The sequence below is a fragment of the Petaurus breviceps genome, unplaced genomic scaffold (assembly GCF_028583685.1).
Source record: "Petaurus breviceps papuanus isolate PSGF00001 unplaced genomic scaffold, PetGlider_PUasm1.0 140, whole genome shotgun sequence".
Classification (NCBI taxonomy): domain Eukaryota; kingdom Metazoa; phylum Chordata; class Mammalia; order Diprotodontia; family Petauridae; genus Petaurus; species Petaurus breviceps.
The window spans coordinates 47,710,581-47,728,046 of record NW_027185698.1 but is presented as its reverse complement, the minus strand read 5'-3'; the positions used below and the strand labels follow the sequence as shown (position 1 = coordinate 47,728,046).

Sequence of the window (17,466 nt, the reverse complement as noted above, 5' to 3'; positions counted from 1 at the left end):
TCTCTCTCTCTCTCTCTCTCTCTCTCTCTCTCTCTCTCTCTCTCTCTCTCTCGCAAATCATGGCATCACCTCCCAGATATCATGGTCCTCTTCGAGAATGAAGGACAAATAGCAGCAATCTATCTCTAACACTGTCCTGATTATTATTGCCATAAGGGGTCAACGTCCAGATCATTCACTCTTCTTTCTCAAGGAGTTTAATTTCTGGCCAAAGAAGACCTGATTGAAGATGAGAAGGAAGATGCTGATAATGACTGCTAGGAGAGTGTGCTGGGGGACATAAGAGAAGGAGTGACAAATCCTGACAATGATAGTCAAGACTGCAGTGTCTTCTAGAGATCCCTGTTTCCAAGTGCAAAAAGGTGGAAAGAACATGGAAATGAAAAGATCAAGGATAAAAAGAAGTTTAACAACAGAGTGGGGTTCCAAAGGTCACAAAGTCAGGGAAAGAAAGATGAGGAAAAGTCCTAGGAAGTAATAGGAATAATCCTGGGTAGGGATGATTAGTATCAGAAAGGTACCTTGCCTCAACAAACAGGGACCCTGAATCACAGAGATTAGGAAAGCAAAAAGTATAAATTTACAAGCTGAAAGACTGAGGAAGCTATCTGGGGCCTCCACTGTACAAGGTCCTTTGATGATGGAGGGCAATATTATACAGGTGTTTGTTCATTTTGTCTCTTGCCTCCCTATTTTGCCCAGGATGGAACTGCATGGTCTATTCATGAGCCCAATCCCAATCTAAGAGACATAGGAACTTTGACACATACATTCCAGTTCTCATCCTCCATGATCCCACTCCGGAGGGCTCATCATATGGATGCCAAATTCAGCACAGACAACAGATTAGTACAGCCCTCTGCAGCTCAGAGCTCCATCAGCCTCAACCTCCATGGTAACTGGGATCACACAGCTGTGTGCCACCATAACCAGGTGTTTCGAAGAGGGGATGGCAAGGACTTCAGGGCATAGGCCTAGATTCCCAGGGAACAAACTAAGCTAACACATGTAATTACCTTCCAAAAGAGCTAGGAAGGAGGCCAGGCAGCAGCTATCCCACATGTGGCCCAAGAACTCAGCTCTGTGGCAGCTCTGATAGCATAGTCCTGGTCCTTTTGGTTACAGGCCTATTGGCTAAGGTCTCAATTAGGGTGACATCAGACCTTGTTTGGGGTTCTAGTCTTTCCAGAACCTGTCTCCAGAACCAGTTCCCCTGCTCCCAAGACCCAATATAGAAAATGATCTCATCCTTCTACTTACAAGCTATATAAATATGGGCCATTAACATAACTTCTCAAGGCTTCAGTTTCTTAATCTGTCAAAAGGAGGTATCTATCCTACCTGCACGCAATGACCCCTTCTCTCCATGCTGGTTACCTTCCCCTGAATTTGCTCCAATTTGTTAATGCCATTCCTAAAGATGGGATCCACAACTAAACACAACACCATAAGCCATGCCCCACTTGTGGCACTGCGATCCTCCCTTGCTCTGGATCCTAGATATCTATTAATGAAGCTTAAGATCTGCCCACACTGAGTCAGAAAGAATGTTTTCCTTTTGATCCTGGTTGGTTGCACATGATTTTGCTGGTGGGTGTTTAATGCCAATACACTTGCTGGCCATTCACGTGTCTGGCATGGCCCAATCCAAGGGTCCCCACCCATCTACGCTCACTGAGGGCAACAGGAAATCATTAGAGAACTTTCACCCACCTGTGGTGAACCATAGACGGCAGCCTAGTATAACGGGAAAAACCTGGGCTTGGGAGTCTGAAGATCTAGGCTCCAATCGTCACTAAAGAGCTGTGTGCCCTGGGCAAGTACTTTTGCCTCAGTTTCTTCCTCTGTAAAATAATGGTAGTGGGCTAGATGATCACTAAGATCCCTTCTAGATTAGAATCCAGGAAACTATGTTAGCCCAGGGAGGTCTTGGAAAATTTACTTCTAGGAATAGGACCAAAGTTTTGATGGAGAAGAAAACTGGTTAATAAGTCACCTTGAAAAATGTTTTCAAAAGGGTCCAATTGACCATTTCCCATGAATACAACCAAGGAAGACCCTAGGGACAGGATTAAGAGGCCATTAAGAGGCTTCTGGACTGTCCTAAAGACAGCCAGACTCCCCCAGTGATCTAAGGACAACTACCACCACCACCACCACCACCACCATCATCATCATCAATAGCAAATAGTAATATAGTACCTAGTATGTGTCAGACATTGTGGTAAGTACTTTACAATTATTATTTCATTTGGTCTTCACAAATGATGCTCAATACTCCTGGGGGCAGCAGGGAGGAGAGTGCCATTATTATCTCCATTTTACAAATGAGGAAACTGAGGCAAACAGGAGTTTAAGTGATTAGCCCAGGGTCACACAGAAAGTGAATGTTTGAGGCCTGACTCCAAGGCCTGGTGTTCTATCCACTGCACCACCTAGCTGTTTCTATAAGGAGCTATAACACGGGCCTGGGTGAGTTTGGGGGCAAGAGGAGTTAGTCCCTGGGGAAGGAACCCATATCCTCTGCTATACAAAACAATGGGGAATGCAGAACACAGTGGGAAGGGGGAGAGAGAGTTCAAGGGAGTCAAAAACAGAGACAGAGGTTCTATGTATATTAAAATTTCTATAGCAGCACTTTTTGTGGTTAAAAAAACTCCAACAAACCCCCAAACCTGTTAGTCTATCACTTGAGGAATGGCTAAGCAAACAGTACATGAATTTAATGGAATATTATATTTCATTATGTGCAGCAATATAATAATATATATTCTATTATATCATATTCCAATATGTATAGTAAAAAACAACAAATATGAAGAATTCAGAGAAACCTGGGAAGACTTATATGAACTGATACAGAACAAAGTAATCAGGACCAGAACTTTTTAAGGATGACCACAATAATGAAAAGGAAAATAAAGCTAAAAAAACTTCAGAATTCTTGACTGATGTGGTGATCAACCAGCACTGACAATGAAACGTCTTTTTTCTCCAAGAGAGAGACTGGTAAACTGACCATAAGGTGGAAATGAGGTTCTTGTTCTCAGACACAGCCAACATAGGTTTGGCTTAACTGTCATTCTTTGTTGCATGGGTTGGGGAGTAGCAGAGATATGTAAAAAGGGCACAAATAAAACATTTGTTTTACTGAAAGAAAGGAAGCAAAAGAGAGGGGAGAGAGACAGAGAGAGTAGAAAAGTACAAGGGAAAATGGAATACATGAATGGGTAGATGAAAAAGCATTTAACTATGTTTACTATGTCCTTGGAGAAGAGAAGGAGGGGACTAAAGGAGGGAGAGAAGGAAAGAAAAGAGAGAAAGAAAGGAGGTAGAGAAGAAAAAAAAGGAAGGGAAGGGCGGGAGAACAAGAAAAAGAAGTTTCCAGGATATTCCCTCTGACACTGTTTTCTGCATGAAGCCAGCCTAGCTAAGATTAGGGAGCTTCAGCATCAGGAAATCAAAAACTAAGTGAATTCTTTGGTCTTGGAGACATTTTCATATAGTAATTAGCAATAAAAAACCATTAAAAAACAAAATGAAAGCTGTGTTAGGGGCTCTGGGCTGCAGGAAGGGTTTTCAGAGGGTAGGGCAAACCACAATTAACGGACCTTGTTCCATTTTCCTTACTTGACTCAATGGTATTGAGCATCATTCTACCAATAATTTATAAAACATCTACTATGTACAAACATTGTTCTAAGGTCCCAGGAAACAGCTAATAGGCTGGAGGGAGCCTGGATAGAGTGACAATATATTGACTCTTACAGCCTGAGCTTTGGAAAGAACCTCAGAGATGTCTCTGATGCCTGCTCACTGCATGAACCTACATTCCTGGGCAAGTGGCCCTCCAGTCCCAGCTCAAAGACCTCCAGCAACAGAAAACTGAGGGTGGCCTCTCTGCCCCTGAGTCAGCAAGACAATGAAAGAGAACAAAGAAAACAAGAAGCCAAGGGCACAAGGAGCCAAGATGCTAATTTAGGCTCTGTTATAAATTGGGGGAAAACAACTCATTGAAAAAAAGGAGCTGTCCAGAAATATAGTGAGTTCCCACCAGAGGCTGAAGTTTCACTGTCACTGGGGGTCCTTCAAGAGAAGGCTGGATAACCACTTGTCAGAAATGTAGAATGTTGAGGTAAGGACTGACCTAGATGCCCTAGATCCCAGCTCTGAGATCCCTAGGTGAGCCTTCAGGAGACATGAGCTTTAGTCCCACTCTTGCTGTTAAATAGGTTACTGATCTTAGACAAGTCAGTTTCCTTCTTCAGCTCTTTATTGTGAAACTAATGAAGAGTTCTTAACCTAGGAATCTGTGAACTTTAAAAAAAATATGTTTCAATTTTTGTCATATTATCCACATATTTCGATAGCATCTCAATATAATTAGTTTCCTTTGTAATCCCATGTATTTTGTTTTATGTACTAAAGACTTGCTTCTGAGAAAGGGGGCATGGTTTTTACCAGACTGCCAAAGGGGCCCATAATGGTGTTAATTTCCTTTTACTTCTTCTGATACAGCCATGACTGAAAAATGGAAAGAAAGACAGAAAGCCCCACTCAGTTCTTCTGAATGGGACCCTTCCCCTTCCATTCCCCCACCCTCAAACCCAGAAGTGAGAACCAGTACAGACCCACCAATGCCCAAATTAATAATTTATCCTATTAATCCTATTAATAAATGTTGACCCTGCAATTCAAGTTTTATTTGACTTCAATAATAATTGAATACAATTATTCAATAATAAATGAATACAACATACCACGATGAAATTTCTAGGCACCATGATGACCTAGCACCCAGACCCCAAAAGCATCCTGGCCCAACTTGCATTTAAGCTTGTAACATAATAAAGATGCAGAGAGATGCAGATATATATACATACACATACACATTTGTATTTAGCAAAGTAAAAGTTATTAGAATGACCAATGATTTCATTATCACCACAAAAAGAAAAAATTAATCCCACCCATCTATAGGTAGCAAACTTGGGAAAGTGGGTCTCTTTACTCACCCTGACCAGGCTTGGGGCAATACAGGCACATGGGATCTTCACGTGTTTCAAGCATTTCTCATGAGACATAAAGTTGCAGACTGTGGAAACAAGAAACCTTTTCAGACTCAACAATGTCTTGAGAAAGATGCAATAATGAGACTGGAAGATACTGGAAGGCCAGAGGCCAGAGATACGGGAAGATAATATTCCCTATTTCTATTCTGCTTTAAGGTTTGCAAAGGGTATTTCTTCCTCATAATAATTCTATAAGGTAGGTAGTTCAAGTATTATAATCCCATGTGACAAAGGAGAGAAAGGAGTCCCAGAGACTCAGGATTACAGAGCTAAAAGTCACAGTCAGGACTTGATTCTGGAACTTCACCCCAAGAGCAGTTCTTTTGATTGTAGCCCACAGCAGGGGACTCAGATTTATGGTGGTGTGTGGTCAAAGCTGCCAAACTATTCTCAGCCTTTCAGGAACAGTGAAAAGGGGCCCTACATGCTAAATCCAAGTTCCCAGGAATCAGATAAAGTCATCATGAGTACCTTCCCAAATAGGGACAGGCCAGTGTGGCCAATTCCCCGTGGCAAGGAAGTTTGGCTCCTTGCCACCACCACCATCAGTGTTTCCAAAGCCACTGAGGACAAGGAGCAAGGGAAAGGGAGTGACCACTAGGGTGCTAGCAGAGAAGGGCTGAAACCTTCTGCAAGATTCTTGACAGTCCCTAACCTTGTGACTATTTGCTTCTGTTAGTTCTGCTCATGGTAGAATTCCAAATTAAAACAATTCTGAAAAACCTGGAAAGATTTACATGAACCTATGCTGAGTGAAATGAGAAGAACCAGAACATTGTACACAGCAACAGCTACATTGTACAATGACTAACTTTTATAGACTTAGCTCTTCTTAGCAATACAATGATCTAAGACAATTCCAAAAAACTCATGACGGAAAATGTCATCCACATCCAGAGAAAGAACTATGGAGTTTGAATGAAAATCGATTTATTCTTTTTTTTGGTTATTTATTTTTCCCCTTTTGTTCTGACTCTTCTTTCATAACATGACTAATGCATTTAATATGATTGTTCATGTGTAATCTATATTAGCCTGCTTGCCATCTTGGGGAAGGAGGGAGGGAGGGAGAAAAAATTTGGAACTCAAAACTTATAAAAGCGAATGTTGAGAACTATTTTTACATGTAATTGGAAAAAATGAAATACTATTAAGTGGGGAAAAAAGATCCTGAGGTACCACTTCAGTCCCATCAGATCAAAAAAAGGAAAAAGAAAAACACAGAATTCAATGTCACTAAGGCACTAAGTAAAGAAGTGGATTCATTTTTACTCCCTCTTCTCTCTGCAATTCAGCAAATGATCTTTGAGAGATGCCAGGGCAAAAAATGCATCACCCTACCCTACAGTTAACCTAGGGATAAGTCTCATTAGGCCAGTCTTTGGAGAACAAAGCCTTTTGCTAGTCATACACTGGAAGCCTTTTCAGCTCAGTAGGACCTGCCAAAACTGGCATCCCACTGGCATAGCCTTGAAGAACCCTGGGTTACATCCAGGCCACAAGGAAGCAGAGTAGGACCTTAGGGGAGTATAAAAAAAATCAGCAAGTGGAATTTACAAAAAGGATGCTTTTCTTCTAACAAGGAAGCTGTTTAACAGTGAAAGGGCTGCCTTTGGGGAGCTGCTGAGCATGATGGATATTCAAATAGAAGTGGATCAGGAAGGTTGAAAAACTTCTGGCATTGGGTAGGTCACTGAACTGATGACAGCAAAAATAACTCATGAGGTAGACAGGGAAGGAATTACATTTTACAGATGGAGAAACTGAGGTCCAGAGAGGGGAAGTTCTTTGGCCAAGGACATACAAGCTACTAAGTATCAAAGCAAGGATTCCAATCCAAGTCTCCTGACCCCAAATCCAAGGCTTTTCCCATTACACTAATGGTTCTTTATCATGTTCTTAACCCCAGTGTGGGCCATGGATAGATTTCAGGGAGTCCATAAATTTAGATGGGGAAAAAAATTATACCTTTAATTGCACTGACCTCTGAGTGAAATTTGGCATTTCCTTTAATTACTTAAAAACCTGAAGTTTCACTAGACTGACCAAGGGGTCCATGATACAAAAAAAAAAAAAAGGTTAAGAACCCCTCTCAGGGGTGGGGAACCTTTGGTCTCAAAGACCCTATGTGGCCCTCTAGGTCCTCATCCCTTTAATAAAAGGATTTGTTCTGTAAAACTTGGACTCAGTCAATACAGGATATATATAGGGCCTAGGATATCTAAGGCCTAGATTATATCATCTTAAAGGAGTTCAGAGATCCCAGCTTGAGCTGACTCACTGTTCTAATCCCCCCTCCCCAACACACACAGACACACACACACATACACACACAGCCCACCCCTCAACTCAGCCCAGCTAAACTGATTAGCACCATGGGAATGTCATCCTTAGAGAACTGAGTCTAAAATTCAATCAAAACTTTCAAACAGAAAAATCTGCATCCCTTGGAGCAAAATTCATTATTCTACTGGGGATGGCTGGGCTAATAAGCAGGGGCATTTCGGAAATATGCAGAAACCAAGGACAATGAACAAACAGAAGAAATCACACTGAATGGGGGTAGATGGCTTTGGTTACATAATATTTTAAAAGTCTGTATAACAAAAACAACCAAAAAAAAAAAATAACCCAACCCAGTATGACCAAGTTAAAAAGAAAAATATCAGATTAGAGGGAAAACCTTAGTGGAAAATAAGGCAGATGAAAATATGACATGGAAATATGTATAAGGAACTGATACAACTCAATAAATTATTCAAGGGAAACACCCAGTCCCAATGGATAAGTGGTCAAAGGATAAGAACAGGCAATTTACAAAAGAGGAAACACAAATTACAAATAATCACTTAGGAAAATGGCCAACCCCCTTCATAATGAAATAAATGCATATTAAAACAATGCTGACGGCACTCTAGAGATATATCATGGGCTATTATGGAAAGAGCACTGGATTTGGATTCTAAAGACTCAGGTTTGAATTTTGAATCTGACTTACTTAATGACCTTGAACAAATTACTTGCCATTTCTTTGGGACTGGGTTTTCCCATTTGTAAAAATGGAGGATGGGAGGGGAGGGGTGTTGAACTATATTATGGATAAAGTCTAATAAAGTCTCTTCTGGTTCTCAATCCCATTATCTTTTTTTTTTTTTTTTGCCTTTTGGAGGGCTATTGGGGTTAAGTAACTTGCCCAAGGTTACACAGCTAGTCTTTTTATGTGGCTGGAACTGACCTTGAGTCGAGTCCTTTACTCACTGTGGCCACCTAGCTGCCCTCAATCCCATTATCCATTATCCACCCAAGCATAAATCCATTACAATGGAAAAAATAACAAAAACTATAAAACTTAATACTGGTAGAAACCTATGGCAACAGGTTCCCTTGGACATCGATGGTGTAATTTCAAGTCAATGGAACCTTTTTGGAGAACACTCTGACAGCGTATTAAAAAAACAAACAACCCAACTGTGGCTTTTACCCAATAATCCCATTATTATGTGTATCCTAAGACTGTCATAATCAAAAAGAGAAAATATTACTTTTCAAAGATAGTTTGAACATTTTTATTATTTCTAATAAGCCAGCACGCATTTGTAATGACAGTGACTTAGTGAATCTAGAATTAAACTAGATGTCAGAAAATGTTGGGTTCAGATGTTGACTTTGACTAGTTATGTGACTGTCAGCAAGAAGCAAACTCCAAGACATCTCCTCAATATTTACCAGCTAAATTATAGGAAATGCTATGACCTAGAGAGTAAATGAGATTCAACAGACAGAACAATGACTCTGAAGTTGGGAGAATGAAGGTTCCAATCTAGCTTCTGACATTTTACCTCTGTGAACCTTGGACATGTCACTTAATTTCTTTGAGCCTCAGTTTCCCCATCTGTAAAATAAGGGGATTTGACAGGATTTTGATGCCAATAATTAATAAGAGTTCCTCAGCATATCTGTAATAGTAAGAAACTAGATGGCTAAACAAATTGTGATGTAGTAGCTTTATGGCCTACAGCAATAACAACAACTAACATTTGCAAAGAACCTTTAACAAATATTATCTTACATCAACCCTATAAGGTAGCTGCTATTATCATTCTTCTATTACAAATGAGGAAATAGAGGATAAGAAGTATAGTAGCAGTAGTCTACTACTAGTAGTAGTCATAGTATTAGTAGTAGTAGTAATATATATCTAGGGCTTTAAAGTTTGAAAAGCACTTTACAAATATTATCTAATTTGATTCTCAAAACAACCATGGGTTATAGGTGCTATAATTATCTCCATTTTACAGATAAGGAAACTGAGGCAGGTAGTAGTCAACTGATTTGACCAGGGTCACACAGCCAGTATGTTTATCAAAGGTGGAACTTCTACCCAGCTCTTTCTGATTTTAGAGATTATCTCTCCATTTCCTGTGCTAATCTGCCTCTTATTATTTCTGTGAAAGAAATAGGGAGGGAGGGAGGGAGGGAGGGAGGGAGGGAAGGAAGGAAGGAAGGAAGGAAGGAAGGAAGGAAGGAGAAAAACAAATAAATCTATTGTCTCTAGGACTGAAAAGCAAGCTCCATGGCCTGACACTTCAAGCCTTTCCCAATCTGGCTCCCACTTACCATGCCAGATTGATTTCACATTGTTCCTGTTCATGAACTCCACATTCCAGCCCAAATGGCCTGCTGGCTGTTCCTTCAACATGCTTCTCCTGACTCTGGGTTTTTACCCACTCGCTCCACATGCCCTCCCTAGCACTTCCCATCTCATCTTTATTATCTTACTGTCTGACTCAAATGATGTTACTTCCTCCAGGAAACCTTCCCAGCTCCCTCTCTTGCTCCTTCCTCCTCTTAGTGCTCCCTGTCTCCTCAAACTACCTGGTACAGAGGGCTTTCCCACCCCCACCTCCCCAGGAGAGCACAAGCTTCCTGAGAGCAGGAGACTGCTTGCCTCCTTTTTGCCTTTGCATTTCCAGAACCTGGCACAGGTCTTGCACAAAGCAGGCACTAAAGCATGTTTGGGAATTAAATTATAAAAAGATTTGTAGGAAATAATTCAAAATGAAGGAACATGTTTTGAGCTAGAACCTTCCTCCCTTGTTGGCAAAGGTGGGGGACTATGGGTGAGGAACACAGCACATTCTGTTGCAGGATTTGATCCACTGGTTAGTTTTGCTGAACTATTTTTTTTTGCCCCTTTTGGAGGGCAATTGGGGTTAAGTAACTTGCCCAAGGTTACACGGCTAGTATTTTTGTGTGGGTGTTAAGTGTCTCAGGTTGGAACCGAACTCGGGATCTCCCGACTCCAGGGCCGGTGCTTTACTCACTGTGCCACTTAGCCGCCCCTTGCTGAACTATTTTTTACCCTTTTGTATTTTTTTATACTTAATTACAAAGAAGACTCATGGAGATGTGGGGGAAGTAATAGGCTGGGAAAGAAAAATGATTTTTTAAAAGAGATTTTAAAAAATAGTTTAAAGGAACAAATAAACACCATGTGACTGGACAGAGAAATATAATGGGAGTAGACAGTGCCTTGCATAGAAAGCAGCTTTATAATGTTTGTTGGATGTTGATACTGGAGTCACTGATAAACTGATATAGCTTTTTTTTTTTCTTAAAAAGAAAGAGTCAAGGGGTGGCTAGGTGGTGCAATGAACAGAGCACCAGCCCTGGAGTCAGGAGGACCTGAGTTCAAATCCAGCCTCAGACACTTAACACAAAAAAACTAGCCATGTCTTGGGCAAGTCACTTAACCCTAAATGCCCTACCTTCCACCCTCCAAAAAGCAAAAAAAAAAAAAAGAGATACTTATAAATATAAGTGTAAGTGGTTTAGTTTTTTCTTAAGAGTAAATTCCAAATAAATTATAGTTCAGTATTACTCGTAAAAGATCCCCGATTTCCACAATGTGATTTTCCCCCTTTCTTTCCCCACCCCCTTTAATACTTCAAAGCTTAATGACTTGCTGTAGTGTCTACTACTAGTACTACCAGTACTTCTCCTCCTCCTCTTCACTCCAGCCTGGTTGGCCAAGCCAGCGGTGACGAGCCACTCCTTGAGGGACAGACAGACAGACACATGACATGAGTCCCAGGTCCATACTCAAAGCCTTCCAACTTGGCTAGCCATGCCAGGGATTTTGCTATGTTGGCATGACCTTCTAGAGTCCTGGGTCACTGCCACGGAACAACTCAATCCCACCAACATTTATTCAGCATTTAGTATGTCCCAGTCCCTGGGCTAACTTCCAAGGATGCAAAAGGCAAAAAAATGAGATACAGTGGAAGGTATGCGAGATTTGGGGCCAAAGGGCAGAGGTTCAGAGCCTGGCTTTGGTATTTGGCATCTGTGACCTTACTCTTGGGCAAGTCTCTTTGTTATTCTGGGCCTCAGTTTCTTTACCTGTAAAAGGCTTGGATGAGATGACCTCCAAGAGGCCCCTCCAACTTGATATCTATGAGTCTGTGACTTTATAAGAGGGGCAAGGAAGCTTTATCTGGGAGGGGACAAACACTTTCTGCTGACACTTAAACAGAAGAAGGGAGTAGTCCTGTCTATCTATACTTCCAGATTCTCTCCAGAACAGCCATGCCCTTTTCTCTATACCCACCCAAATGGCCAGGTCTAGGAGTCTAGATCTAAATTCTGGCCCAGACTCTGCTAAGAACTGGAGTATGTGACCATTTGGGTAAACTTCGAGGCCTTTCATAAAGCCAACGCTCTCTGGGCCTCAGTCGCCCCATCTACCAAATGGGAAGAATGGTCCCTCCCCTCCCCTGCCTTACAGGGATAGTGGTATGAGGGTCAAGCCAGAGAAATGAATGGTGGCAAAGGACTAAGAAACCTTCAAAGCACTGGATGCATCGCTGTGAGGGGTGAGGGGACTGGTATTAGTCAGCAGGCACAGCCCTCCCCAACTGTGTTGGGTCTGACTTACTCACACTTATAGTCAGGGGCCATCTACCTTCAGGGCTGACCCCAAGGCAGCTGCCTGACTTTCTAAAAGTATAAACATTCCCGCAGACTGGTTTTGCCACCAGCTTGGAGCTTTACAAATGAGCCATCTTCCTTCTCCTTTGAATTTTTGTTCCTTGTACTTCCACAGAGACAACCTAGCAATTAATCCTCCCACTCGGCTAGTTTACAACCCCTCCTTCGACCATAGTTACTAAGCAATCTTTCTATGGTGTCAAATCCTGGACTGGTAGAACAGGTTTCCCAGAGCCAGTCCCAGAACCTCACCCAGCTCCAGAGCTGAGGATACAGATGCAGATGGGGCTGGGGCTGTCCCCAGAGCAGCAGCTTTTGTAAGGCAAGGCTCAGGTTCCAAACTGCTCTACATCTCTCCAAGGTCCTCCTTTGTCCCCTCTTCCTCCCACCCTTACCATGCCATATGGGCACACATACACCACTTCCAGAATGGAAAGGCCTTTGGAAGAGACTGGTCAGACACTCCTAGTCCATTTCATTCCCAAAGGATGTCATTTGGGAGGAATTCTTTTTTAGTATGCATGTTAAGGCCACAGGATTATCATCTAAGCAACCCAGGCATGGAAACACTGGGCCTTGATGGTCTCCGAGTTGATGCCTATCTTGCGTTCTGTGTTTTCAGAGAATTCCAGGGGCATAGATGTGTATGGAGGGGAGTGGAAAGCACACTCGATTTGGAGCCTCAAGTCCTGGTTTAGGGTGCTAGCTCCCCAAATCTTCCTGGATCTTTGTGGCCAAGAGGATAAGATGTCAGGGATAGTGAAGGGCTGGGGCCAGGGGATGGTCCATGGACAGCACAGCACACTGGAGGAGGTTCACCCAAATCAATAATTTTAAACCTTCCGCATCCTTCCTCCCAAAAGATCACAGTGACCTCTTTCTCCTGAAATTTCCTCAAACACTTTTATGGACGACCTATCCTTTTTGACCAAAACACTCTCCCTTGCATTATACTTACATGTGTATGTGTCATATTTCTTTACTTAGTCTGGGGGTTCTCAATTTTTTTTTTGCTTGATGGCCCCTGCTGGGCAGTCTGGTGCCCCTTATAGAACCCTTGTCAGAATCATGTTTTAAATGCATAAAATAAAATACACAGACTTACTGAAGGAAACCAGTTATGCTGAAGTACAGTTATCAATAAATTTTTTCAAAACAAATTTCTGGACCCCAAGTGAAGAAGCCATAATCTGATAGACCCAAACTCTTTGAAGGTGAGGATTTTATCCCCAGAACCCTGAAAACAGAAGGAGCTGGAATGACCCCGGAGCCATGTGGGCTCAGGCTCCTGGCTTGGCCCCCTCCCAAAGCAGCTGCCCCAGCCTGGCAGAGAGAGACTCCTACAAATGCTCCTCTCGGTGACCTTTTTAACTCATCAACCCCTCGGTGTGACTTTCCTGCTTCCCTAGGAGGTAAGAAAGAGGAGGAGGGAAGAGGTGGAGAACCTTTCTTCCCACTTCTCTCCTCAGAGCCGGGACTCACTTCCTGAAAAGTCAGTCTGCAGGGAGTGGCTCCTGTTCAGGAGATTGTAAAGGTATCCTCCTTCATCTATACCGACCATCAACAGAAGCAATGAGAACAAACAGAGGAGGAAAAATATGGTTCTGCTGTAAAAGAATGAAGCTCTGGGCTGGGACAGGAAAACTGATTTGAAGTCCCTAACTCTACCATTAAATCATTACGATCTCTGGCCTCAGTTTTCTCCTCGATGAAATGGGGAGAGCAAGTTCTACTCTGCCTCCATCACAGGGTTATTGTGAGAATCAAATGAGATAATACATTAAAAAGTCTTATAAATGGTAGAGCTCTGTACATATGGCAGGGCCTGTTATTGCTGTGACTGGTAAACATTTGGCCCAGGGCAAAGGATAGCTATAAATCTTTTGTCTGAAGAGCTACATATTACAAAAGCCAAAGCAAACTGTTACAAGTGTTACGCTTCTCAATATTTCATAAGTGGCTGGGGGGGGGGGGTATCCATTCATTACCAATCCCTGCCTCTTAAATGCTACAGATGAGAAGTCATGAAACCTGGGTTTTAGTCCTGATTCCACCACTAACTCACCATCTGACCTTAGGCAAGTCACTTCCTGTTTGGTACCTCAGTTTCCCCATCTGTAACATGATGAGGTAGGGTTAGAATGGGGGTTCTTTACTTAAAAAAAAAGTTTGTTAACTGGATATCAGTATAATTGATTTCCTTAGTAACCCTATGCATTTTATTTTATGCATTTAAAAATATGATTCTGAACATAGGCTTCCCCAAACTGCTGGCAAGACACATGAAGGGTGAAGAGCCCCTGACCCAATGGTCTCTAAGATCATTTCCAGTCCGGACACTTCACTGTTGGACAGTGATCGCTATTAGGAAATTCATCTTGATATTGAACCAAAATGCTGCTTTTCCCTGCCTTCTTTTATGCCTTTTTCCTAGTCCTGCTTTCTGGGGCCAAGCAAAGCAAGTGAAATCCCTCCTTCCATGTGACAATCCCTCGTGTTCCTCTTCTCCAGGGCCTCCGACTGATCCCCACATTTATTGCAGTCTTTGTCCATTCTAGCTGGCAGTGGCCTGCCCCAAATATGGTGCCCAGCACTGAAGACAGTACTTCTGACGGGATCTGACTGGGGCACTCACTGCACACTGGCCCAATCCCTTCACTTGCTCTATGAATGTTACCTGATGGTGAAGGTTTTGACTCCTGTGGGCACTCTATGCCACGATGGGGACCAGTCAATTCCTCAGGTATCTGAGGGCATTTTGCCAACAAGGCAATCAGCTCCTCAAGGGCAAGAGCTGTGCCTTCTCCTCTTTACCCCTCACAGCTGCCAGATCTGGGCCAGGCACCCAGAATGTGGAGTGTTAATGGTATAATTGACCTTTGGCAAGGGGGAGGAGATGAAGAACCCCTCCCCAGGCTGCCATAAGTAACAGAATTCAGATATTTACAGGACTGGATTCCTATAAATAAAAAGTGGGGGAATAGTCACTGATATGATGAGCTTAAATAGGCAGGGGGCCTGGGTTCTAGTCTTGGCTATTGCCCTAGCTAGCTGACAGTGTGACTGTGAGTATGTCACTTCTTCTCCTAGGCTTCAGTTTCCTCATCAGTAAAATGGGGAGAATACCTATTCTGTCTTTGGCATTTTCTCATAATGCTCCCTCCCTCCCCATCCTGATTTAAATCAGACCACTCAGGAAGCCTCTACTTTTGTAATAGGGAAGGCAGGCTGAAAATTTGCCAGTCTGGCAAGTAGTGAAGAATTAAGGAAGCTTTTCTGGCATGCAGATCTCTACCTCAAACCCTCAAACCACTGAGCCACTTTATATTTGACATTACTGGGGTCACAGATACTTCTGCAGGATAACATGCTATTATGTTAAGGTGCTTATCCCTCCGAGGCTGGAACCAAAAGCATTATTATCCCTTTTTTAAAGAACAGGAAATTGAGGCTGACAGGTTCAGTATCTTGCCTGTATTCCCATAACAAGTAAGAGTCAGAGCTGGTATTTTGCCCCAAGTGTCCAGACTCCGAGTCACCCTCTTCACTCTACCCTCCTCTCAAGTACCTTTTGTATGTATATCCTGTTTCCTTTCCTGGACCACAAATCCGCTCTGGGGGAGGGTCCCGGTTTCCCTCCTCTCTGTATCCCTGCACCAAGCACAAGGCCCTCCCCATGAGCATTCACTCCATTACTGATGACGTACAAGGCAGACCCCTTGATTTTTTTCTGGCTGCCAGTGAGCTGAAGGCAGGCACCGTTCTTCAGCGACAATGGCTGAAACTGACAAGGTCGGGATTCCTTTACTGGAGTGGATCAGAGAGTGTACTCAAGGATCCACAGACAGCTGTCTTCTAGGCCCAAAGCCCACCTCCTGCCTGTACTTGGCCTCGTCCCCACTAGGGCAGCCTGAAGGGCCCAACTCTGAGCTGTTTCTAGACAGCTTCTCCCTCCAGGAGTTCCATCCCTGTCTTGCCTGGCTCCCAGCATAATCCCAAACATCGGACACCTGCCTGTCTAGAGGGCCCTTGAGAACAGAGATCCTCCTTAGAGCCTCTCAGCTCACATAGCTGCTAATCGTCTCTACCAGTCTCAGGAGAGAACGAGGCTTAAGCTCAAAATCGGCCTTGGAGAAGCCAAAAGGCTTAAGTACAAAAGGTATTTTCCCAGTGTGAGGGCTTACTCCTGCTCCCTAGGAGTCCTGTCAGGGCTTGCTAGGGATGGCAGGGCTATATTATTGTAGACAACAATCCCATCTTCGGCAGCCTATTAACCCACAGGATCTGCCAGGACTTAAGGGTTCCTACCAGCCCTGATCCGGGAAGGAGAGAATTTCAGGAGGGATGTGGCTGTTTCACGACAGTCACTGGGGATCAGGGCCCACAGGTTCAAAAAGTTCCCAGATGCTTGCCTTTACACAACCTTTACACTGAAAATCTTTAACTAGGGATCCGTGTATCTACAGTATCTTGTCCATAGTAGGCTCTTAATAAATATCGACTTGAATTGGCAAATCTCTAGTCCAATGGGTCCCAACTTGAGGACTGTGGACTCCTTTGAGGCTGTAGGTTTTTTTTAAGGGGTCTGCAAATCCACAAATGAGAAATTATACCTTATGTAGACAACTAATAATACATCTCACTCCTATGTGTTGCTATTTTTCATATACACATAGATGTTATTGTGATTGCTAAAAATACAACTCACTTAAAAGCACTCCTGAATTCATAGTAGCTTTTGGTCATGTATATTTTTTCTAATCAAAGACATTATACCTAAAGCAGCACAATTACTATCATATGGGGAGGGGGTGGAGTCTGAAAGATTGGTGATGAAAAGTGAGGTCCTCATTCTCAAACAGGTTGGAAGCCACATCTCAGCTGACACACCATTGAGGAAATAGAAGCTTAGAGAGAGTACATTCCATATAACTCAGAAGTAAGAGAGCTGGGATCTGGACCAGGCACCCTAATTCCCACCCCAGGGCCATTTCCACAACACACCCCTATGTGGGACTACTTAACTGGGCCTTATATGTTCCTTTAAAAAAAAATGCTTTTCTACCCTTCCCAGATTTCCTAGGGTATATGCCTAGAAGAACCCTTAAAGACCATCTATCTTAGCTCTCATTCAATAAGGGATGAGGAAAATGAGCTAAGAAAGAAGAGACGTGACCAAGGTCATAGAGGGAGAAGTCAGAACTAGGATACAAACCCAGATCCTCTGCCTCTGGTGTTCTTTCCATTAAACCCCAGGGTCTTTTGCTGGCCTGCTTATGTGGCTAATGGTGGTCATTTCAGAAGCTACTACTGATGGGGACTGAAAGGGGTGAGGAGGAAACTAAGGTTGTCGGGGAAAGAGGTTCTGTAGTGTGAAGAAGAAATCCAGTGAGGAATAGTAGAA

The 17,466-nt window shown here is 42.9% G+C and overlaps 1 protein-coding gene across 1 annotated transcript in view; it reads right to left on the bottom strand.

Moving 5' to 3' along the window:
- The window catches only part of DGKQ (diacylglycerol kinase theta), a 103,226-nt gene that overhangs the window by 82,478 nt on the left and 3,282 nt on the right, over positions 1–17,466 (bottom strand). Inside the window, exon 2 of the mRNA XM_069071692.1 lies at positions 5,016–5,095. Coding sequence (XP_068927793.1) covers positions 5,016–5,095 — 80 coding nt within the window. The remainder of the gene's footprint in view (positions 1–5,015; positions 5,096–17,466) is intronic.